Here is a 24,414-nt window from a genome sequence, read left to right on the forward strand (position 1 = left end):
GATTTTTTTCTTGGCACTTACCATGAGAACCTGGTGGGATTCTTGGAGGTAAAACCATAAAACGTCTGACCCCCTGCTCTCAAGACTATAGCCCCAGGCTTCCCTGGTGGCGCAGTGGTAGAGAATCTGTCTGCTAATGCAGGGGACATGGGTTCGAGCCCTGGTCTGGGAGGATCCCACATGCCGTGGAGCAGCTAGGCCCATGAGCCACAACTACTGAGCCTGTGCGTCTGGAGCCTGTGCTCCTCAACAAGAGAGGCCGCGATAGTGAGAGCCCTGCACACCGCAACGAAGAGAAGAGTGGCCCCCCGCTTGCCACAACTAGAGAAAGCCTTCGCACAGAAACTCAGACCCAACACAGCAAAAATTAATTAATTAATTAATAAACTCCTACCCCCAACATCTAAAAAAAAAAAAAAAAGACTATAGCCCCCAGGGCAGTCCCCGTCTCCCTTTAGTCCACACACAGCCTCAGCAACTCATCAAAGTTTTGGTTCCAGCAGCTTCTCCCCCAGGTCAGCTGGTCTTGACCCTCGTTTCTCTGCATTTACTTGTCTCTCCAGATTTCATGGTGGTGGTTTGCTCTGCAACCTCAGTTTTCTGGTGGGTCCAAGAAAAGTCCCTGCTTTTCAGCTTCTTTCTTGTTGTGAGGTCAAGAGTGACAACCTCTAAGCTCTTTTCTTGTTGGAGTTGAAACTGGGAGTCCCAAGGCAGGCTAGTTTATGACTGCCTGAAGTTAATCTTTTGACTGACTAGTTTTGCTTTGACTGTGAAATCCAACAGTTGGTAGTAACAGGCCCATCCATCCCAAGAACAATACTTTATATTACTTGAATCCATTTAAATTTATTGAGACATTTTATAGGCCAGAAGATGTTCTAACTTGGCAAATTTTGTGCACTTGAGAATAATGTGTATTCTGCTGTCATTGTGTAGAATTTTCTAAAAAGTCAATCAGCTTAAGCATAGTTAGTGCTATTCAAGTCTACTATTTGCCGATTTTCTGCCTACTTGTTCCATCAGTTATTAAGGGACCATTTTAAAAATCTCTGACTCTGATTGTGTATTTGTCTATTTTTCTTTGTAATGCTTTTTTGGCTTCATTTATTTTGCAGCTCTGCCATTAGGTGTATCAACATTTAGGACTGTTGTGCTCTCTTGATTAATTGACCCTTATGTGATTATGAAATGACTTTTTCTCGGCAATATTCTTTGTTCTGAAATGTGCTTTGTCTGATACAAATATAGTCATTCCAACTTTCCTTTGATTAATGTCGGCATGTTATTTTTTCTCATCCTTTTACTATTAAGCTCATTTGTGTCTTTATATTTAAGGTACATTTTCTTTCAGCAGCATATAGCTGTGTATTGCTTTTTTACACAATTTGACAATCTCTGCCTTTTAAACTGGGGTGTTTATACGATTACCTTTAATGTGATCATTAACATGGTGAGGTTTGAGTCTTATCATCTTGCTATTTGTTTTCTATTTGTCTTGTCGGTCCTGGGTTCTCCTGTTTCTCTTTTGTCTGCCTGCTTTGGGACTAATTGAGTACTTTTTAAACCTACAGGAAAAGGATACAATATACAACATTAAAGTAAAGACATGTATCAAAACTAAGGCTATCTCACAGTTCTGGGTCTGGAAAAGTCAGAAGGAATCTCCTGTTGTCCCCCTTTCCGTAAAAGCCATAGCCAAATGCACTTAATCTTTTGGGTCAGGAGCCACTGTTATGTATACAGAACACCTCAGAACTAATGAGCCCCAAAGGGCACGCGGCCTGGTCCTATAAGCATATTCTTGCTACATAACAGCAGAGTCCTCCAGGAATCTCAAATAAACAATGCTGATAACTGGCAAAAATCCGCCCTCCCACCCCCACCACCGCCCAGATTCCGCAGACCCTTGGTTTCAAGACAACACAATGAATGGGTATGTTTCATGGTTTCATTAGGAGTCAGTGCTATGCAGAAACTTTAGCAAAACGACTCAGCCTAGCCTGCTGGAATTAACCCTTACCACACAATCTTCAATATATCACAGTTTGTCGTCAAGTGATATTACACCCTTCATATATAATATAAGAAGCTTAAAACAGCAGTCTTCCATTTCTGTCCCCATGGCCTTCATACTATCGTTAGTATGCATTTTACTTATGCATATGTTATAAACCCCACAATACATTGTTATTCATTTTGTTTGAGCAGTCAATTATATTTTTTAAGGTTTTAAATAGTAAGATAATATTATATAAGAAAAGTATCTTGGGACTTCCCTGGTGGTACAGTGGTTAAGAATCTGCCTGCCAATGTAGGGGAGATGGGTTCAAGCCCTGGTCCGGGAAGATCCCACATGCCACGGAGCAGCTAAGGCTGAGCGCCACAACTACTGAAGCCCATGTGCCTAGAGCCTGTGCTCCGTAACAAGAGAAGCCACTGCAGTGAGAAGCCTGCACACGGCAACAAAGAGTAGCCTCCGCTCGCCGCAACTAGAGAACCACCCCCCCACCCAGCAGCAAAGACCCAACGCAGCCAAAAATGAATAAATTAATTTTTTTTAAAAAAAAAGAGAGAAAAAAGAAAAGTATCATATATTCATCCTTTCAGTTACCATTTCTGGTGACTTTCATTTTTACATTAGAGCCAAATTCTATCTGGTAATGTTTCCCTTCTGCCTTTTCTGTTTCTCTAGTTCTCCTTTGCAGCTTTCTTTTGCATTAAGTGAACGTTTTCTAGTGTAACATTTTCATTCCTTTAATGATTTTTTTCCACTATTCATTTTTTAGTTTTTTCTTTAGTCCTTGCCCTAGGGCTTACATTATACATTTTAATTCATCAGGATCTACTTTAGATATACTAACTAAAGATATAAAGGTATACTATGTTACGACTGAGTAGAGGCTCTACCTTATGAGTAGGGGTGCATGCAAGAAGAGACCCAACTTTTCAGCTGCACTTGCCTGGATTTAGCTTCCATGATGTATAGTTAGGAGAGATGAGAAATGCTGATGGCCTGTTCCTCCTGAAAAATACCATACCCCTCAACTGGGAGCTGTGGGAGAGCCTTGTTCTTGGCTATGCCTACCTGGAGTGGAGTTTCTGCCATACTGAGCTGGAAGGGGAGCGAGAGGGAGTGGTTCATGGTTCAAATGCTACAGACTCTCCCTGGTTTTACCTTGATCCTTATCACATACTTTTAAGTTTAAAAGTTTAAGATGACTTTTTTTTCTCTGGCTGCATTTAAGATTTTCTCTTCATCACTGGTTGTAAACACCTTGATTACGATGTGCCTCGATGGCATTTTCTTCATGCTTCTTGTGCTTGGGGTTTGTTGAGCTTCTTGGATCTGCAGGTTATAGTTTTCATCAAGTTTAAAAACTTTTGGTCATTATTTCTTCCAATTTTTTTTTCTGCTTCACAGACTCAAATTACTCATATCATAGGCCACTTAAAGTTGTCCCAAATATCACTGATTCTCTTTTTATTTTTTAATTTATTTTTTTAAATTTATTTATTTATTTTTGGCTGAGTTGGGTCTTCGTTGCTGCGCGCCGGCTTTCTCTAGTTGTGGCGAGCGGAGGTTACTCTTTGTTGTGGTGTGCGGGCTTCTCATTGCGGTGGCTTCTCTTGTTGTGGAGCACAGGCTCTAGGCACATGGGCTTCAGTAGTTGTGGCTCGCAGGTTCTAGACCACAGCCTCAGTAGTTGTGGCGCACGGGCTTAGCTGCTCCGCGGCATGTGGGATCTTCCCAGAGGGCTCGAACCTATGTCTCCTGCATTGGCAGGCAGAGTCTTAACCACTGCGCCACCAGGGAAGTCCCCTTCTTTTTATTTCTTAAATTCATTTTTCTCTGTATATTTCTTTTAGGATAGTTTCTATTGCTGTGCCTTCAAGTTCATTAATATTTTGTAATGCCATTGTGATATTGTGATTTATTTTATGAAATATATATTTGGCCTTTGTCTCCTTCTTGACACAGAGCTAAGTGATAAGAATGATAAAGGTGTCCTTTGTTATTCATAACAAGCCCCTTTCAACTACCTCTGAGTTTATGTTAATAAAGTGACCTTTGGAAAGCACCTAAGGATGAGGGCTGATTGCCAGGGCAACTCACCGTGCGATTATAGGATTGGAACTTTCAGCCTATCCTCCAACTTCTAGCCTCCAAGGAGGAGAGAGGGGCTGGAGCTTGAATTAATCACTCATGGCCAATGATTTAATCAAGAATGCCTATGTAGTGAAGCCTCCATAAGTCCCAAAAAGACAGGGTTTGGTGAGCTTCTGGGCTGGTAAAGACCTCCTGGTCCTGGGAGAATGGCAAGCCCAGGGAAAGCATGGAAACTCCAAGTCCCTTCCCACATACCTTGCTCTATGCATCTCTTCCATCTGGCTGTCCTTGAGCTACATCCTTTTATAATCCAGTAAATAAAATGCTCTCCTTGAGTTCTGTGAACTGCTCTAGCAAATTAATTGGACCAAGGAGGGGGTTCAACCTATAGATGGTCAGTCAGAAGCACAGGTAGCAACCTGGACTTGTAATTGCCATCTGAAGTTGGGGGTGAGACAGTCTTGTGGGACCAAACCCTTAATCTGTGGGATCTGACACTATCTCCAAGTAGATATGTCAGAATTGAGTTAAATTGTAGGACTCAGGTGGTGCTACAGAATTGCTTGGTGGTGTGGGGAAAACCCCAGACACACTTGGTGGTCAGAAGTGTCAAAAGTGAAATACTGTAGTGGTATTCAGAGAATATTGTATGTGATGTAAATGAAAACAATAGTTTTTCTTTATATCCATGCAGTGTATTTTTCATCTCAGGTAATATTTTTTAATCTCTGGACTTTCAATTTGAGTCTTTTTTGTGTCTTCCTTGTCTCCTCTGAACCTTTTAGATACACTGAATACAATTATAACTGTTTCAATCTTCTCTGTTCATTCTAACATCTTGATGCCAAAATCTTGGATCTCTGTGCACCGATATCGAACCGAAATATGGAGACAGAGCTTTGGAGGAAGAGAAAGAATAGCTTTATTCTTTGCCAGGCAAAGAGGGAACACAGTAGGCTAGCACCTCAAGAACTGTGGCCCCCTCCCTGGGGAATAGGAAGAGGTCTTATAGTTGGGGCTCATGGTCAGGAGTATGTGATAAGGATCAAGGCAGTAACAGTCTTGCATTCTTCTTTCTTCTGCAAAGTTTCAACACAACACCGGGTCTGGTCATCTCCAAGGGTGGGGTTGCTGACAAGATTAAGGTGTGTGCAGCATCTCAGGTGGTTGATGAGCTTCTCTGGTCCCCTTAATCTGGCCTTAGGTGGTTTCACGGCTGCTCCTCCCTTGATTAGCAACTGTTCCAATCTGCCCTTTGGAACCCAGGAGAGGTCATGCAGGCTGGAGTCTTGCCTCCAAGAAATGGGGAACAAAAAGACCTCCACGCCTGCGAGCCCCACAGGGCCCCACTTGGTTTCAATCTGTGTCAGTTCTGGGCCAGTTTTTATTGACTGATTATTCTCTTCATTATGGGTCATGCTTTCATGTCTTGTTGTATCTGATTGGATGCTAGTAATTGTGAGTTTTACCTTGTTGGGTGCTGGATAGTTTTTGCATTCCCGTAAGTTTTTCTTGAACTTTTTTCCCGGGATGAAGTTTCAGTTACTTGGAAATGGTTTGATTTTTTTCAAGTCTTGCTTTTGTGCTCGTTAGACATTTTCTGGACTAGTGCTCAGCTTAGGGCTAATTATTCCCCATCACTGAGGCAAGACCCTACCGAGTACGCACTTTACCCAGTGCCCCATGGACTAAATTTCCCGTCTGGCTGCCGGGAACAGGCATTGTTCCTGGTACACACTGTTCCTTCTAAACCCCCCCTTGCAGATGGTTCATTCCTCAGTCTCGTGGATGCACTGATCAGCAGTCTACTGCATACTCAAGGGGACCCTCTCTCTGATCTTTGGGGTTCTCTCTTTGTGCAGCTATGTGTTCTCTGGTTCTCTCTCCTAAGAAATGTGGCTGATTTGGTCCCTGGACCCTCACCTTTCTCTTTTCAACTCAGGGAATCTGCCAGGCTTCATCTTAGTTTCCCCTCTCTGAACCATGCCCTGGAAAATACGTGAAGGCAAGTAAACTGGGGTAATTGTAGGACTCACCTTGCTTATTTCCAATGTCCTTCATTGCTGGTGTCCAGCGCATTGAAAATTGTTGTTTCATATATTTTGTCTGGTTTCTTTGTTGTTTGTTTATTTGTTTCAAATGGAAAGGTAAATCCAGCCCCTTCCTTCACCCACCTTGACCAGAAGCAGAAATTGGTAGTTATTATTATTCTACTATTTATTCAAAATATCTGTTGGGCACCTGTTTGCATGAGGCACTGCACTTGGTGCTGGGTATACAGTGATGAATCAACAATAATGGTCCCTGGCCTCAAGGCTAATCTGTCTTCTGGGGATCAACTTGTGTGGAAAGGCAATAAATGTGCTGGTCCCTGGACTTATGCACATAAACACGAATCATATGTGGTCCTTCCTTTCAATGAATTCAGAATTAAGGGAGACAGAGACAGATTTGTTAATCCAAAGCAAACTGTGAAAGGTGTTATGTGTGAGATACAAAGCTTAGGGAGAAGTAATAAGTTCTGACTGGAGGTATAAGGGAAAACCTCATGGGGAAGGTGACATTTGAGGTGAGCCTTGAACACTGTGTGCAGTTTTGAATGGAGGAGTAGAAAAAGGAAGAATGCTGAAGGTGCTTTTAAACTCGAAAGCAGTTAACCATGATTGCCCCTAGCAGACACAGTCAACGGCTTGCTCTTCCTTGCCAACAGAACACTAATCACGTGCTCCAGAGGAAGCTACATATCTTCCAGCTCCAGGAAGTGAATCTTGATTTGCCTAAATCAGCACTGGAAAGTCCATTCTCCTTGCCTGTCACTGGATCAGGCACAGGCCTGTGACACAATTCTGGCCAGTGAGATGTGAAGGAATGTCTGCTGGGAGAATTTTCTTCTTAATTAAGAGAGGAAACACTCCTTTTTTCCCCCCTGCTTCTGAGAGAAAAAACACAAAACAGAAAACCTGGTTTCTTGATGATGTCATCAACCCACTTGGAAAAAAACAAAAGCGCCACTTGAATTAACCACTCTGAAGTTGATCGAACATGAGACTTCTTGTTCCGTGAGACGGCAAAGTTTTCTTATTGTTCTAGTAACTTCTGGTTGGATTTTGTTGTCTTTGATGATGTTACTTGCAGCCAGAAATAATAGATCAGCATACCCCAACCGACCAGCCCATCTTTTTGAAATCTGCTTTTCCTTTCCACGGGTACAAACTGCTGCTAAATGTCACTCCTCTTGCCTCTGGTTCCTTTGCCTCATCAAGAATAAAGATTAAAAATGACAATATACTTAGCCATACATGTACATAGGAAGAAATAAAAGGTAATTTTTAAAATGAAAGAAAGCACAGTGAAATTACACAGTGAAATACCTTGACTATTTAATATCGTCACTCATTCCTGATCCTTTGGTTGAGAGGACTTGTTTCACTCTCATAGGACAGTAGAGGAATGAAAATATAAAAGAATAGAATGTAGGCAAGCCCAGGGGAAATGATATAAACTTCCACATTCACAGCAGTGCTGGAATTCTCTGGTAATTCCCATGGGAGCCAAGACTACCTCTGGAACAATCTAACTGTTGGAAACCACTAGTGTCTGGCAGGAAACCAACTAGAACAGGGTCAAAGGATGTGCCATTCTCATTCCTGAGAGTCTGCATCAATCCCAGGGGCCCAGGCCTGCCGCTAGCAACACAGCAAATAAGCAAAGACTGGTTCCAAACTCCACCCACTTTCTCATTCCCTTCTTTATCCTCCTCCTCTTTTTCTAGCTTTGATCTTCTTGGCTCTGTGCCTCCTCCCACTCCTCCCCCTCACCCCCCCACTCGACAAATCACATCCTGCTTGCCAGATGAGCACAGAAGGTACTAAACCACCTGCCTCGGGGCCCCTTGCGTTTCAATGGGGAGCTCTTACACACCCAAAGAAATGCTTCGTATTGCTTGAAATCCAAGCCTCTGGACAGGCAGTGGGGGACAAGACACTCAAGCATAGCACTTCCTGTCTCATGCAAAGGCAGCGCATGGGGGGTGAGGCACCAAGGAATACATCCGGGTCTCGCTGCCAACCAGTGGGGATGTACAGGATCACAAGGACTTTACCTCAAACTCTAATGCTCTCTGCCCATTCACACAGAACTTATCCTCCTCTCATATATTCAAACTCCTGCTGCCTGGCTTATCCCTCTCACCTTCTGTCTCAGTTTAGATGTCCCTTCCTCCAGGAAGCCTTCCCAGATCGATCCCCTCTGACATAACCCATGACACTGAATGCCTACCTCCCCAACAACTTGTCATGCTGATTTGCCATCTGTGGCTACTCAGTAAACCAGTGCGCAGCGTGGCCCTGACATTTAGCAGGTGCTCAGTATATTGAATGAATGAATTAGTGAGTCAGTGAATGAATGAATATTTGTTCACATACACTATAGTTCTCCAAAAAACATGACTGTCATGTTCCCCAGTGTACCCTCAACACCCAGTCCAGTGCTTAGGCCATGGAAGGCACACAATCATTATTCACTAATTGACTGAAAGAAGTCTTCAAAAGACAGGTACTTGGACCTATACTGCTGTTGATAATGTCCTGTTATCCTTATTGCAAGAGCAAGAAGCACAGCCCAGTGACCTTTTCTAGAGGATCAAGGATGGGGGATGGAGCAAGATGAAGGAGAAGCTCTAGGAGTTCAGCTGCCCAGGGCTATAGGGGTGGGCTCCTCTCCAACCACAGTTTTAGATTACTAGAGGTTCATAACCTGGGGCACACAGTGGGGCTTCAGAAGATCCGTGCATCCTCTGACACTTTAATCAAACATCCAAGCCTGTAGCTGTATGTACATTTTTCTGTAAGAGGGTCCATGGCTTTCAGTGAGCCTCAAAAGGCTGTAACACACAAAGAATCATTGCTCTACCTGAACTGTCCAATATGACAGCCACTATCCACACGTGGCTATTTAAGTTTAAATCTAAGTTAAATTTTCAATGCCTCAGTTACACTAGCTACCTGTCAAGTGTGCTCACTAGCCTCTCCCTATTGGACAGCCCAGATATAGAACGTTTTCATCACTGCATAAAGTTCTACAGAGCTTCTCTATAGCGGTAGCATTACGCCGGATTCAACGTACAGACAAGATTTGTTTAAGACATGTAGTCCTTTTGTACAGTGAGTTGCCATCCTTTAGAAATGAAAGCAGACATCCGAGATCCTGACTTCTTTTGAGACCATCTGCCAACTTGGGGCCTGCACTCCTCCCGGCAGCCGGAGTGCACAGGGCTGCTCTGTTAAGATGGTCCCTCGTCATGTTGACGTCATCTGCTTGGCCCTCCACCACGTTTGAGTTTGCGACCCTTGTTTCTAGGAGACCTCGCCCACCCGGGTCTCCTTCCAGTCTCTTTGCGTTTCTAATCACACTCCAAGTTTGCGTAAGTGGGGTTGAATTTGTTTTAAGAGCATTTCTTGGGGCGGCGTCTGGGGCTGAGATTCGGGCTCCCAGCTGGAAGTTGGGGAGAGCCAGCGCCTCCCTCCGTTCAGTTCTATGGAACCGAAAGGGGAGAGGGAATTTTACCCCAAACATCTGTTGCTTGACAAAGAACTTCCCGATCTTCTTACCAGCCCGCCAGTCCCCAGCCCAGTCCGCCTGGGCCCGCCCCTCGCGACGAGATCGCGGGGAGGGGCCGAGGCGAAACCCGAGCCCTGCGCCCACCACCCGGGCGGGCGACGTGGCTCCGCGGCCCCGGCTTCCCCCCGCAGCCCGGCGGCCAATGGGCGCGTGAGCAGGGCCGACTGGCGCTCCCCTGCCCGCTGCCTGGGGCGCGCCCTCCGCTCTGGCACTGGGCGGGCGCTGGCCGAGGGGCCGGCCCGTCCCCTCCCTCCTCGCGCTGGCCCCAGCCCAGCCGCCGCCGCCGCCGCCGCGCTCGCTTCGAGCACGCATTCCCGAGCCGCCGCTCTCATCGCTCGCTCGGTCCCTCCCCGCGGGCCGCTCTCAGCTCCCGACGATGGCGCGCGGCGGCCGCGGTTGCCACCTGGGGCTGGCCCTGGGGCTGCTGCTGGCGCTGGTGCTGGCGCCCCCGGCGCTGCGGGCCAAGCCCACGGTGCGCAAGGAGCGCGTGGTGCGGCCCGACTCGGAGCTGGGCGAGCGGCCGCCCGAGGACAACCAGAGCTTCCAGTACGACCACGAGGCCTTCCTGGGCAAGGAGGACTCCAAGACCTTCGACCAGCTCACCTCGGAGGAGAGCAAGGAGAGGCTGGGGTGAGGCCGCGCTCGGGGGCTCCGCAGGTGCCCGCTGGGCCACTCGCGCGGAAGCCGCGCGGACCGCCAGCCGCAAAGCGAAAGAGAAATCGGGCGCCGGGACCCAAGGGCGGGGACCCGGCGGGCCCGGCGGCTGGGCTGGGGCAAAGTTGCCCGCGGGCCCCGGGACCCTGCGTGCTGATCGCCGCCGGGGCCGGGGTGGCTTCCCGGGGGGAGGCGAGAACGTGGCAGCGGTCGCGGGAGCCAGGACGGCCAGGGCCCGCCCCCTCCCCTGGGTTGCATCAGAAAGGAGGGGAGAGAGCGTACAAAAGAAAAATTTGTCCACGGTGGCCTTTTAGTGACATGAGTTCTTCCCCACCCTCCCGGTTTCTCTCTTTCCCCCGCATAACAAGAGAGGAGGGCATGAGACACTGCTAAGGTCTCAAGGATTATCATTAAAGGGTAGAAGATGAAGGGGCAGCCGGAGAGGGTTGATTCCTGGCCTGTGTCCCTGGGCCGGGACTCGGGTGTTCTTGCCTTCTGCTTAATCGCCCCGATATCGGAAGTAAGGGGTATAAAAATCCTGTTGTTAAGAAGAGAGGGGCATTTGGGGACGGGAGGTGGAAATGGAAACTGGTCCTCCTTTCTGTTTCCAGTAGTTTCTGATGGCAGCAGAGGCACCCAGTCTTTTGGCAGCTGGGGGCAAAAAGCTGGAGGGTGGTGTGGTGACAGGTTGTGAATTTCACTGTTGAAGGCAGTTGAGTCAGGAACCAAACCTGGGAAACAAAACTTGGGTACATCTCAGTGCACCCTCTCCGCGGCCCCTGGGGAGACACTTGAGCTTTGTGCAAAGGTATCTGGGAACCCTTCCACAGAGGAATCAGCAGTCAGCCTGATCCCAGATGGAGACCCGTCTAGGGAGGGTCCCAAGAGCCCTGCCTACTGGGCACCAGGCCTCCAGGAATCTGGTTCCTGGGGGTGGAGGGTCTTTCTGGCCTGTTGCACAAAAAAAGAACACAGCCATCCTTGTGCTGATGGGGGCTACCAAAGGCCAATGTGGTTGGTTAGAATATGAGGCTAAATTATACCTATTGTGTAGGTGCACCATCTGCCTGCTCTGATAAAAACATCTTTGAGCTTCAAAGTCACCTCCCAACAGTCACCTTTTATTTTGCAGAGAAGTACTTTCTCTTCCAGTTTGGGCTTTAACAAAGGGAGCCATTGAGGAGTTCAGTCCATTGTATTGCCTTGAGGCACTTGGAAGCTGATTTATCCTGGGGCCCCGGGTGGCAGCCGTTTGTCACCAGGGAGGAGGAGGAGAGGTTTGAGGGATTGGAGTAGGGAACTCCACTTTGCAGTCGTAAGGCTTCCAGTTCAATGCCTTCATCATGATGAGTAAGAGAGCAAGTGGCGATGAGCAAGTGGTAATGGAGTTGGTCTGCATTTGACCCTTGTATGAACACCTTAGCTGCATTCATTTTTTTTTTTAATTTAATTTTATTTATTTTTTATACAGCAGGTTCTTATAAGTTATATATTTTATACATAATAGTGTATATACGTCAATCTGCATCCATTGATTCACGCAACTAACATTTGAATGGCTACTGTATTCCAGGTACCGTGTTAGATACCTGACAACTACAAAAATAAAACCTTACGTTCTAGGCCATAAAGTACTTATAATCGTATGCGGAGGGGAGAGATTCAAGCAGATGCTACGCATCATTGCTGTGATGGTGGCATGTAAAAGCCACAATGACCGCATCTCGGAGAAAAGGAGCTCCCTAAGGCTTCGGGTTGGAGAAAGTAACTTGGGGGTTTGGGAAGTCACCTGACCAGAGCTTGTGGCACGACTCAGAGGTTACCAGGAGTATAAGCAGGGAAAGGCATCTGAAGGGAGAACAGCCTGCTTATACAGGTTTTGAAATCTGTTCTTGTGGATTCGGGGTGTTGGGACAGTAAAGGGACAGGGCAGGAAAAGTGGGAGGTGGGAGTGGCGAGGAGGCCGAGGGCAGAGCAGGAAGGACCTCTGTGAGGTGGAGATTAGACGTTATTCTGTACATGGTAGAAATGTCATCATCCCAAAAATTCATTAGGAAAGTTGGACTGGCAGTAGGGCAGAGAACATAACTGAGGCACGGATGGCAAGACCAGGGGCACAGGGTGGCCGTGCGCGCCTAAGTCAGGCACAGCAGGAGAGGGTAAACGCAGAGCCACGTTGGAGGCGGGACTGACAGCGCTTGCTTTTGGCTCAGCGTCAGGGTGGGTGGGGGAGACGAGGGGGCAGTCAAGGGTGGCATCCGTTTTCTGGTCTTGAGCCACTGGATGGGTAGTGGACACACCGCTCACCTATAAGGTAAATCTGGGCTAAATGCAGAGGAGGCTGGAGCATTGGAAATGATGGGTGCGGTATGGGACTGGCAGAGCGTAAGAAGCCATTTCTCTGTCCACAGCTCCTGGTGCAACAGTCCCCTCCAAGTCCGGACTGCAGAGGCAGGAGCATGACTGGATCCAGGCACCTTTGTCACCACCATCTGCCCATAGATTCTGAAAACATGACAGCTCTAAGGCCCCTGAAGACAAAAAAAAAAAAAAAGTGGGGACCCAGAGGCTTCATGCAGTCACAAAAGTGCTGCGCAGTCGGAGAAAAAAATGTAAATTACTTGCCAACATTTAACATCGAAGCGATTTCCCATACAGCCCCCGATTTCCGGCTTCTCTTGACACCCATGGCCCATTTTTCCATGAGGCAGTCATTGTCTGGAGCAGAGCTGGGCAGCCTTATTGGCAGCTGTCAGGGGATCCCCGGGCTCCCAGGACGCTCTGCTTACTTCCATTACCTGTTACCTGTTTGTTGAGTTCTCCATCCTCCTGTGGAGGGGATTGTCATCCTTAGTGAGGAAAGGCACACATTCTCTCCTCTACTCCTCACAACATTCCTTGTAAAGTAGGTGTTCCATTTACAGATGGGGAAACTGAGACTCAGAGAGTCAAGTCAGTTGCCCAGGATCACACAGGACTGGGGTCCAGGTGTTCTGATTATAGCATTTGGTTTATTTACATCATAGCCTCCTATCCCTAGAGCTCATGTTTGATATTTTTAAAGAGAGAGGTTAAGATTATATATGCTTCCAACAGATATTTATTGAGCTCCCACTACGTGTCGGGCTGAGCTATGTCCTGGATATTTCTTTGGCATAGATTAGATGCTGTCCTTTCCAGAAAAACAGGTTGTATACTGTCTGATGTCGTTTGGTCTTTGCTGGTTTGAGATTCTGCCTCTCAGTTGGCTTTGGATAACGATGGGCATGCCACCACTGTGTCCCCAGGACTGGAGCAGAGTCTGGCGCACAGTAGGTAGGCTGAACACTGCACTGGGTTGAAAGAATTCTGCTGTGTCTAGCTGTGATTTCCTGGAAGGAAGATACTTGAGGTTTAGTCTTTTGGTCTTGAGACCTGTTAAAATTGCAAATGAAGGGACAAGTCAAAGCTGTTAGTAAAGTTTACACCTTCCTGAGAAGCAGGAGCTTGGGCTACCCAGGTTCGGATAGGAGATGGGGATTTAAGTGCTAATGAATTCATTTCCATTTCTAATTGATCAAAGAGTAACTGCCGATTTGAACTTCCGTTCACAGTAAGAAAGATAAAATTCCAGCCCAAAGCAAAGAAACAAATCCCTAATTAGCCTGTATGACATCATCCCAGGTAAATGGACTACTAGGGTAAAACTTTCTTAAACATTGGAAATAGCTTGCAGGTGTCTTTGAAGTTTCCTTCAGGGATGGCATCCCTAGCTTGGGGCCTTTTGGCCTAGAGATGGACACTGTTGAGTTCCCAGCCTGAAGTTTGCTCTGGACAGGGGTTTGGGGTGCCTTAGTGAAGTCCAGTGGGGAATTGCTGGAACCTGGGCCAGCTGTGGAGCAGGAGATGCCAGTGGGCATAGGGGTCTTCACCCTAAGAGCAAGGGGTTGAGGCTCCTGCAGCTGCTTAGGTGGTCAAGTTTCTTGAATAAATGTCAAGGCTCTTTCATCCCTGACTGTTTTTTTTTTTTTTTGGCTATGTTGGGTCTTTGTTGCTGCGCGCGGGCTTTCCCTAGTTGCGGTGCACAGGTTTCTCATTGCAGTGGCTTCTCTTGTCGCAGGGCACGGGCTCTAGGTGCGAAGGCTCAGTAGTTGTGGCTCGCGGGCTCTAGAGTGCAGGCTCAGTAGTTGTGACACACGGGCTTAGTTGCTCCGCGGCATGTGGGATCTTCCCGGACCACGGCTCGAACCCGTGTCCCCTGCATTGGCAGGCGGATTCTTAACCACTGCACCACCAGGGAAGCCCCTCATCCCTGGCATTTTCTGCTTTGTCCAAGATCTGGTCTCCTCCTGCTTTAAGTTTCAAGTCTTTGAATCCAAAGTGGTGAGATTAAAAAAAATTTTAAAAACCCACTCACTTTTTGGTTGGTTTAGTTAGAATCTTCCATCTTTTTCATTGGGCTTAGAGCCAGAGGACATGGATTCTTACCACAGTGGTACCAAATACTCCCTCATTGCTCTAAAATGAGGGAGTTAGACTATATCAGGGAAGACTTCTAGGTTTCATCTTACAAATCAACTCACTCAGTTTCTGCAGAGCACTGTGTTGAGAAGGATTCTGAGGCCACATCAAGGGTTTTTATCAGGACAGAAGGGCCTGATCCACTAGTAGTGTCTGCCATTGGCATTGGGTGGTTGTGGGGAAGGCATATCATCCTTGGAAAAGATAAACTTCAAGATCCTTTCCAGCACCATCGGATCATTGATTTTATTTTAGCATTTATGCATCTTAGATTCTGCAGGTGTTTGATCTCTTTCTGGAGCAGGATCACACAAGCCTTGATAATAGCCTTGTGGGGTTTTTTTTTAACTACAGGAAGATTGTCGATCGAATCGACAGTGATGGGGATGGCTTTGTCACCACTGAGGAGCTGAAAACCTGGATCAAACGGGTGCAGAAAAGGTACATCTACGATAATGTCGCCAAAGTCTGGAAGGATTATGATCGGGACAAAGACGATAAAATTTCCTGGGAAGAATACAAACAAGCCACCTACGGTTACTACCTAGGTAAGAGGTGCTGCAAGAGCGATTACACAGCTGGGGCCTGTGTAACAAGCTTCTTGTGGGAAACTATACTGTCTCATCCTATCTACCCCCTTTGGGGAGACATCTCAGCCTCCTAAGTAACAACTGCTTGTGTAACATCCTGCTCTGCTTACTAAGAATACACCAAGTTGCTTCCTGTGAGTGAACTTGTAGGTGGAAGGGGGCAAGGGTCTAATAAAAAATAAACTGCTCCCTAACCTGAGCTTACAGTCTCAGAGGTACACCCAGAGAACAAAGCAGAGAGGAAGCATGTTTTATGTTACAGTTTCAGAATGCTGCCGAGTTTCAGGTAGCAAGGACCAAGTAAGCTGGAACAGTCCAGGAAGGCTTCCTGGTGGAGGGTGGCTTGGGAACTGGGCCTTAAAGAATGGATTTGTATCTGGAGAGATAGAGACGGGTGGGGAAGGTGGGTCAGCTGGAGGGGCAAAGGTGCAGCAATGCATTCAGCAATGCCCTGGAGGGGCAGGGTTTGGACATAAGTCATGCTTGTTTTGGAGGAATGATGGAGGGGGTGTGTGCCCAGCACTGGGTGCAGACCCGCTAGGTGCCTGGCAGAGCCGAGAGGGGACAGGCCTGAGGAGAACCAAAGACACATACACTGCCAGCCAGATTAAGAGAGGTCTTGAAAAGAGTCGAAGGGACATTTAGAATAGATGTCCTGGGTACTAGGGAGCCTCTGTATGTTCTGGATCAAAGAATATAATGAAAGTAGGGTTCTGCAGAGAGAAGTATGGCATTAATATGGTCTCAAGCCTATGCTTTTCACCGCTTGCTGTAATGCCCCTAACAAGTCTTTAGGGCATGGACTGTATGGTGGTATGGAGGGACAGACACTAGAGGCATTCTGAAATAAAATGTTTCAAAGAACTCGATAGGTCAGGACCTTTTGTCTTCTATGTACCATTTGGCGTGAAGGAGGAGTGATGTGGGAGAAAACGCCTTAGGCGCCCGGTTTCCACGTTTCTGTGTACATCCTCCAGGAAACCCCACAGAGTTTCATGATACTTCAGATCATCACACCTTTAAAAAAATGCTGCCACGTGACGAGAGAAGGTTCAAGGCTGCAGACCTCGATGGTGACCAGACAGCCACCCGGGAGGAGTTCACCGCCTTTCTGCACCCTGAGGAGTTTGAGCATATGAAGGAAATTGTGGTTTTGGTAAGATATAGAAAGAGCCTGTGCTGGCAAAAGACCAGGACGAAAGCTGCACGGAAACCTTGTCCCTTCCTGCAAAGTGAGAACGTTCTTCAGCCTGAAGGGGATGGGACAAGGACCCTGAAGTGGAATACACCGGAATACCTGTGTACCCAGGAGATCAGTCAGGGCAGGGTAGCTGCCGTAGCAAGTATCCCCCAATCCTAGCCATTTAACACAATCAAAGGTTATATCCAGTCCCGGCAGATGGTCCCGGTCAGGGGGATCTCCTGGGCAGTTCTTCTCCAGTGTTGTCAGGCTCCCAGTCTACTTCCATCTTGTCCTCCACCATCCTGTGGCTTTGAGGTCATCCTGGCCACTACCAGCTGGTAGATAGAAGAAGAGAAGGACCGAGGAGGAGGCATGGCCTGCCTTCACTGTCCCGAGGGCTCCTGCCACACATAACAAGGCAGGGGAATGCAGTCTAGACGTGTGCCCAGAAAGAACAAATGCGCTTAGTGAGCAGCGAGCTCTCTGTCCTATCTGAGGGAAGAACAAAAAGACTCAGAAATGGAATGGATTGTACTGTTAAATCATACAGAAACTCAAAGTCGGACCATGCTTGGAAAGGATGCTCCCCTTGGAGTGTATTTGCTTTCCAGTGTCTTGTTGGGTCCCACCTGTCTTCATTTTCCACGACAGTAACATAAATGCCATCACCTGTTTTCAGGGCCGATCTCCCAAGGCAGTTCCAGTTGTTCTGATGCTGGGAGACAACCAGCTCTGGACCCAGTCGTGGATGGGCTCACTCTCACCTCATGCTTCATCCTTATGACCACAGTGACCCCAGGGGCTGGGCAGTGGCTTTAAGAATCATTCCTTTTTACCACCCAACACCTGCTTAATGATAGCTAATCTGACACAAGACGGTGAAGATGGGGAAGTGGATTATGGGCTTCTGATTGGCTCTGTTCTCAGGTTGGCCATTTTCTCCAGGATGCCTTTGAGTTTCTGTGACATGGACAGTAGACTCATTTAATTAGCAGAAAACCTAGTTCAGAAGTCAAATGTATTGATACTAAATACACAACATAATACATTCGGAAGTCAGATATACTTTTAGTTTCTAATTGCCCAAAATAGTTCCATATGTTTCTGACACCAACTCGGTGTTCAGGGTCCAGTCAGCACTGGAATCTGTCTTTGTGATCATTTTAGTCCAGTGGTTCTCAGGCTGGGTTCCTCCCAGTACACAGAGATGATCTGGCCGGAGGGTGGAGACGGTTGACCTGGCAGGGCTTCCTGATATAATTAGAGTGCCTCTGGGCTTGTAGGTACATTTTCAGTTGCAGAGAGGGTGCTGCTTTTAAAATCCCCCCCCCCCTTTGCTTCCTAGGAGACTCTGGAGGACATCGACAAGAATGGGGATGGCTTTGTAGATCAGGAGGAGTATATTGGTAAGTGCTGGCCTGGAGTCTTGCTCCAGTGTCCCACCTGGGCAGCATCCTCCACCCACATGTCTGGCTACTTTCCTCAGATGACTCTTTCAGCAGCAGCTGTAAGTCTGTAGGTGTCACTCCTGTGACTTCCCAGTGAGAGGGGCTTGTCACACCAGCCCTAGCGGTGCAGATTCAGGGAGGCATTCTTAGTGAAGCAGAGCCCAAAAGGCTGGCCGCACCCCAGGGCTGGCCAGCAGTTGATCCCTCGGCTCTGAGAGGTGCCCTTCATCACTCCGTGTAGTTCTGCCTTTGCGAAATGGGTCTGGAGATCCCAGAGATGTACAGTGAAGCTAGAGCGGACAGTCTCAGGGGACTTTACAACAGACTGTTAGCCAGCGGGGCCTAGAAACTGGGTGGACGGAGCTGTGGTCAACAGAACTGTTTACATGCCCGAGTTCTCTGCAGAAAGGCATTCCTTCTTAGGTAAATCCTTTTACAAAGTGCACGATTGCCCCATAATATAGCCGTCTTACGCCTCTGGTTTTTGGTCTTTCATTGGGAGTACTGTTCCTAGTTTTTTGTTCTGAAGGGCTCCACTTAAGCAACATCAAGAAGTGTGTTTGCAGGTAACTGAGCCCTGGCTGAATGAGGCTCCAGTTAGTGCCCCGGGTCAGACGCCGCCCAGGGGCCCTCCCAGCATGAAGGACTAGAGAAGGCGGCAGGGATATTTCCATTTGATCCTCTGTGGCTGCTACTTCAGTGCTTTGGCACGTGGCCCCAGCTGCAGGCCACCTTCTCGTGATAGCTCTTCTTTTCCCAAGTCTCAGTAAAGTAAAAGCTGGAAAATCATTTGAAGGATGCGATGGATATAATTTTTGTGCAGATTTTTTTTTTTTTTTTGCGGTACGCAGGCCTCTCACTGTTGTGGCCTCTCCCGTTGCGGAGCACAGGCTCCGGACGCGCAGGCTCAGCGGCCATGGCTCACGGGCCCAGCCGCTCCGCGGCATGTGAGATCTTCCCCGACCGGGGCACGAACCCGTGTCCCCTGCATCGGCAGGCGGACTCTCAACCACTGCGCCACCAGGGAAGCCCATTGTGCAGATATTTAACAGAGGCAGTTAATTACCTTTCAACATAAAAGAAGAGCCCGTGTTGCCATCAGTCTCTGGTGTGTGGTTGTACTACTTTGCCACCCCATACAGAAGAATAAGTGCCTTCTGAATGAAGAGCAAAGTTTCTTCTAATCGTTTGGAATTATGTTTGATCTGAAGAACCAAACGTTGTCCCCCTCTGTCTGTGGTAACAGATGGGCAGCTCTCGCCACAGTAATTAAAGCCATCTCGGTGGCACTACCTTTCTTTGTAGAATAACCAATGCTGACAGCCCCGTCATCAGTGCAAGCAGCAGAGCCTGCCTCAGGCCTGGTACACGTGCGTGTGCGGGAAGGTTCAGATCCCCGGACACCTTGACAGTGGTGGCGGAATTAGACTGACAGGGAAGGCTGACTGATTAAAACGATGTAGCACTTTTGATTAAAACTAGGTGCTCTCCCCACCCTCCTCCTGATCTGCATTGAAAGGGTGCAAAGTCAGGGGCAAACTCCTTGAGCGGCTTTGTCTAAAAGAAACATTCCATTCTTTACACTGGCAGAGAGGGAGGTAGGCTCATTGTTCTTGAAAACTGAATTCTGAGTGACTTGGAGTCAGAGAGACCGGATGTCCAGACTTGTCTAGCAAGTGACTTCAATTTATGGAGGAGCCTTCTCGGCAGGCAGAGACAAGTGGAAACCGGTGGTGATGTAGCGTAGTGGGAAGAACACTGGAATTAAGAGTCCTGGCTTCTCCGCTTACTAGCTTTGAGACCCTGTGGGAGTCGTGTAATCACTCAGTATAAGCCTGTCTCCTTATCTGTAAAACGGGAAGACACAGCACCCATGTTTCCAGGATGTAGTTGAACGCAGGGTCTTGCCTCTCTTTTTCCTTCGTTCACTACCTACTGTCTCTACCATCTGACATTTCCAAGCTGTTTCCATCAAAAGAGAAATTGCCCTCAGGGTATCTCTTTTCCAAGAAGATCTAGTAGCTTAGCAAACAATGGATAAACTTTGCCTTCTTTTTCCTTTCCCTGCCATTTTCTAAAATAAGGGTATTTATCTATCTTATAAAATTGCTATAAGGATGAAATGAAATATATGTGAAAGCCCCCTGGAAATGATATAAACAACAATTGTAGTAAACACAGTGGTTAAGACTATGGGTTGGAAGCAGAGTGCCCATGTTCCTGTGTAGCCTACTACATTCTCATACTAGCTGTGGGTCCTTGGGTTAAGGCTGTGCCTCGGTGTTTTCATCTATAAAGTGGGAATAACGACACCTAGCTTCATAGGATTGTAATGAAAAATCAAATTTAAAAAAGTATGTGCTTCACACAGCATCTGGACCATAGAAAGTGCTGTTATTGTTCATTGTTATTAGTTTTCACCTGTATAGTTCCAGGCTGGGTTGTAGAGGGCTTTCACATTTGACCTTCATAATAACCTTTTGAGTAATAAGTTATTGTCTCCACTTTACAGACGAAAAGTCAAAAGCCAGGATTCATCTTCTGGCTCCCAAGCACAGTTCTTTCTCGCCCACTAAGCGGCCTTCATAGTGGATAAATCATTGCATTATTTACCCAAGAGACTGCCCCCAGCTGTCTGGTTAGGTCTCTAGATTGCAAGAGGTCAGGTTTTCTTGGACTTACCTTCCCACTTGTCTTTATAACCAAGAACAGCCTTTCCTTCCAGCTGATATGTTTTCCCACGAGGAGAATGGCCCTGAGCCAGACTGGGTGCTGTCAGAACGGGAGCAGTTCAATGAATTCCGAGATCTGAACAAGGACGGGAAGCTGGACAAAGATGAGATCCGCCACTGGATCCTCCCACAAGACTATGACCACGCACAGGCTGAGGCCAGGCACCTGGTGTATGAGTCGGACAAAAATAAGGTATTTCAGCATCCTCTGGAATCATTCCTTGAAGGGAGACAGTTTACATAAGATTGGTTCTGTTTGCTTCTTTGATGTTTGCCTTGGCCCATGTGGCCGTGTCCTTATTGACTTCTCTCATTCCTGCCCTACATCAGAGACCTGTGAACTTCAGCCAACACCGTGATAACCCACGGTGAGCTCATTAGGCCCAGACGTTCCTGTTCCTGGAGAGTCTGCTGTGGGTCACACTTAACGTTCACTGCCATCTCCTAGGATCGCAGAACCGGTCACTTGGTTGGCTGTGGGCAGGCATGGATTTAAGAGGTGTGCCCTGTGTTGCCCTAGGACAAGCTTGTTCATCCATTCATTCAGTCAGCAGACACTCTTCAGACCTCTGCAGCATGTGAGGCAGAAGGAAGCCCATCACATTAAAGCCTCGGCATCCTCAGGCCAGCTCACCGTGCTGGCTCCGAGCCGATATCTATTGGTCAGTATCCAAATAAATAAAGAAAGAAAGAAGGTTTAGAAAGAAGTCCTGCCTCTTCCCATTTTGATCACAGCTGCAAATTCTCGGGAGACAGTCAAGTTTTGCAGTCAAGCCATAAAAGGGAAGTAGAATTCTTTGGGGCCTGTCTTGGGAATGCCAGCACTGTGTGTAGACATAACTGGACTCCGGCTCCTCAATTCCTTGAGGACTTTTCTGATGTATTTTAGCACAGCTTTTGTAGCAGGAGGCTGTTCCAATTTGGGGCTTTGCAGGGCAGTGATGGTAGATGAAGGAGGTACCTAGTAGCTTATTATGAAACGTAATATTTTAAATGTTGCAGATCAATGAAATACCATGAGCTTCATGCTGTGACGACTCCGAGTGACCGAGTTGCTGTGACAGAGCTCTTTTCTCTCTCCTGCAGGATGAAAAGCTCACTAAAGAGGAGATCTTGGACAACTGGAACATGTTTGTTGGAAGTCAGGCTACTAATTATGGGGAAGATCTCACCAAAAACCATGATGAGCTTTGATGCACATTCACCATATGGCAGACTGTCATAGGCTTTCTTTTATTGTCCTGGATAATTGCTACAATTACCTCATTTACAGCAGTTGCGTCCCCCCCAAAAGCAAGTTTGTCACCTCAGATTGGGGTTAAAATGATTTTTTACTCAATATTTGCTGGAAAATAGTCATCACTGATCTTTGAGGAAGGTTTCTGTCCAAACACATTAAAATCTTGGTAAATTACAATGCTCTGTGGGGATACATTGCTAAAACATGACTTTTTAGCTTTTTCCATGAAATTTGAACTGAAGGGGAATAAAATTTGAAAAAGCCCTATGATTCAGAAGTTGGGTGAGCGGGGAGAGGGCAGTATAGGGAGTGACCGCCATGTATTTTAACTGCAGAGTTTTTACATTTGCCACTGTTAAATAATTGGTGAGGGAAAATTCTGATTAAGCTTCAGTGGTATCGCATCCTACACAGGCTTCTTTCAGAGCAAGGCTGATATTTCAGATTCTTCTTCTTGACTTTGTACTCTGAGCTGTTACTGTAAATGGCATATAAATCTCTGTGCATTCTTCTATATGGACCTGCTAATGTGTACAACAGATCCACCCATCTTTGTTTTTTGTTTTGTCTTTGTTTTTTACAATAAGAAGCAGTTAAGAAAGGTTATGTGAAAAAGAAAGGAATTTTAAAGGTAGGGAGAAAAGATGAATGTCAGGCATTTGAAGAACTACAGGAAAATGGTAAACACTTTATCATACTTGAGAAATTTTTCTTGACATGTAAATGAAGCAGATCTGATCTTTGAAAAAGTGAATAGAAATCCAATCCATTTCCTTGCTGATCTCTGATAGGAATAGGGAGTAGGGTCCTAGGAAAGCCTGCTTAGTGGAGCTCTGGAACCCATCTCATCCAGTCCTGGTGAATCCACAACCCTTGGACCTGCCCTGGGACCACTTACACCATGTAATTGACAAAGCAGGTTCCAAGCCACTGGCTGAACTGGAAGAAATAACTTTTACAGGTTGGACTTCCACCTTATAAGGAGAAAGTGAATGAAATAAAGGATCCCTCTGAGGATTTTCTACTGTGTCCTGTGGTGTTTGACTTCATATGTACCATTTGTGACATTATTCACTGTTGATAGAGAATTTAACAGTGGGATGAGATGACATGAGTAAGATTATAAAAGTTTTGCATTTTAAAAATCCAACTATTAGAATGTTCAGAACATATTCATATTTACTTATTTAATAGATATATACTTCTCTATGCTAATTAGAGAACGTGCAGGTCATTTTAATGGTAAGACCTTTCAGAGACAGGTTTCAGTTGGAGGAAAATCTGGACTTCTTATCAAGGCCTAGGAGGCCCTATAGCAACTGGTCCCTTCCCGACTCATCAGCCCCACTCCCTTTCACCTCCCATAGCAGCCCCACTGACTTTCTGGTCCTCAAACACACCAAGTTCATTTCCAGGTTGGGCCCTTTGCACTTGCTATCCTTCTGATTTGGAACCCCCATCTCACACATCCTGGGGTAACTCAAAACATACTTCCTCAGCGGGACCTTCCCGACTCCATTATTTGTAGCAGTCCCATTTGAGTCCCCGTCTCATTTCCCTGTCTTATTTTCTCCTTGGTATGTACCTATTGCCATTTATATTTGTCTCCTGGGGCTACCATACAAATTACCACAAAAGAGGGTGGCTTTCAACAACAGAAACTCACGGTGCGGGCTGGAGTCTGAAATCAAGGTGTTGGCAGGACTGGGCTCCGGAATGCTCTAGGGGAGAATCCTTCCTTCCTTGCTTCCTGCTTCTGCTGGCTCCAGGCGTTCCTTGGCTGTGGCTGCATTACTCCACTCTGCCTCCATCTTACGGCCTTTTCTTCCTCTCTCTGTGTCTGTCTTCTGTGTGTCTCTTATAAGGACACTTGTTATTGGCTTTAGGGCCCACTTGGATAATCAAGGGTGATCTAATCCTAGATCCTAAGTTACATCTGCAAAAAGCCATTTTTCCAAGTAAGCTCACATTCACAGGTTCCAGGAGTTAGGAGGTAGACATATCTTTTGGGGGTGCCACCATTCAACCAAATGTACCATTTGACACTATCTTGTTTGTATGTTGTCCATCTTCTCCGAGCTAGTACATAAGCTCTGTGACAATAAGAGCCTGATTTGTCTAATTTACTGCTGCTTCCCAGGACCTAGAACTGTAGAGCCTAACCTACAATAACTACTCCGTAATTATTTGCTGAATGAATGAGAGGTTGTAGCTTTAATCAAAGAGAATACTCCTGGGGGGATGCTACAAAAAAATTTTACAAAATAGCTAACATTTGCTGAATGAAAAGTAATTTGCCCAAGATTCCAGAGTGATTATATGGCAGGACCAGAACTCAAA

At 46.8% G+C, this 24,414-nt stretch overlaps 1 protein-coding gene across 1 annotated transcript; it reads left to right on the forward strand.

Moving 5' to 3' along the window:
- The first annotated feature begins 9,786 nt into the window (after positions 1–9,786).
- On the forward strand, positions 9,787–23,093 carry RCN1 (reticulocalbin 1). Its single transcript, XM_065881575.1, has 6 exons — positions 9,787–10,357; positions 15,236–15,429; positions 16,449–16,627; positions 18,000–18,060; positions 20,828–21,027; positions 21,921–23,093. The coding sequence occupies exons 1-6, from the start codon at positions 10,104–10,106 to the stop codon at positions 22,026–22,028; spliced, it is 996 nt and encodes a 331-aa protein (XP_065737647.1). The 5' UTR covers positions 9,787–10,103; the 3' UTR covers positions 22,029–23,093.
- Positions 23,094–24,414: the final 1,321 nt, after the last annotated feature.

Source organism: Phocoena phocoena, chromosome 8, assembly GCF_963924675.1.
Source record: "Phocoena phocoena chromosome 8, mPhoPho1.1, whole genome shotgun sequence".
Lineage (NCBI taxonomy): Eukaryota > Metazoa > Chordata > Mammalia > Artiodactyla > Phocoenidae > Phocoena > Phocoena phocoena.

What these genes read in the sequence shown, in the direction of transcription:
- RCN1 (XM_065881575.1), top strand. Translation starts at nt 10,104, where the DNA reads ATGGCGCGCGGCGGCCGCGGTTGCCACCTGGGGCTGGCCCTGGGGCTG. An exon ending in CACCTACGGTTACTACCTAG is followed by an intron (nt 15,430 to 16,448) that starts GTAAGAGGTGCT and finishes TACATCCTCCAG; the next exon opens with GAAACCCCACAGAGTTTCAT. An exon ending in TGAAGGAAATTGTGGTTTTG is followed by an intron (nt 16,628 to 17,999) that starts GTAAGATATAGA and finishes TTTGCTTCCTAG; the next exon opens with GAGACTCTGGAGGACATCGA.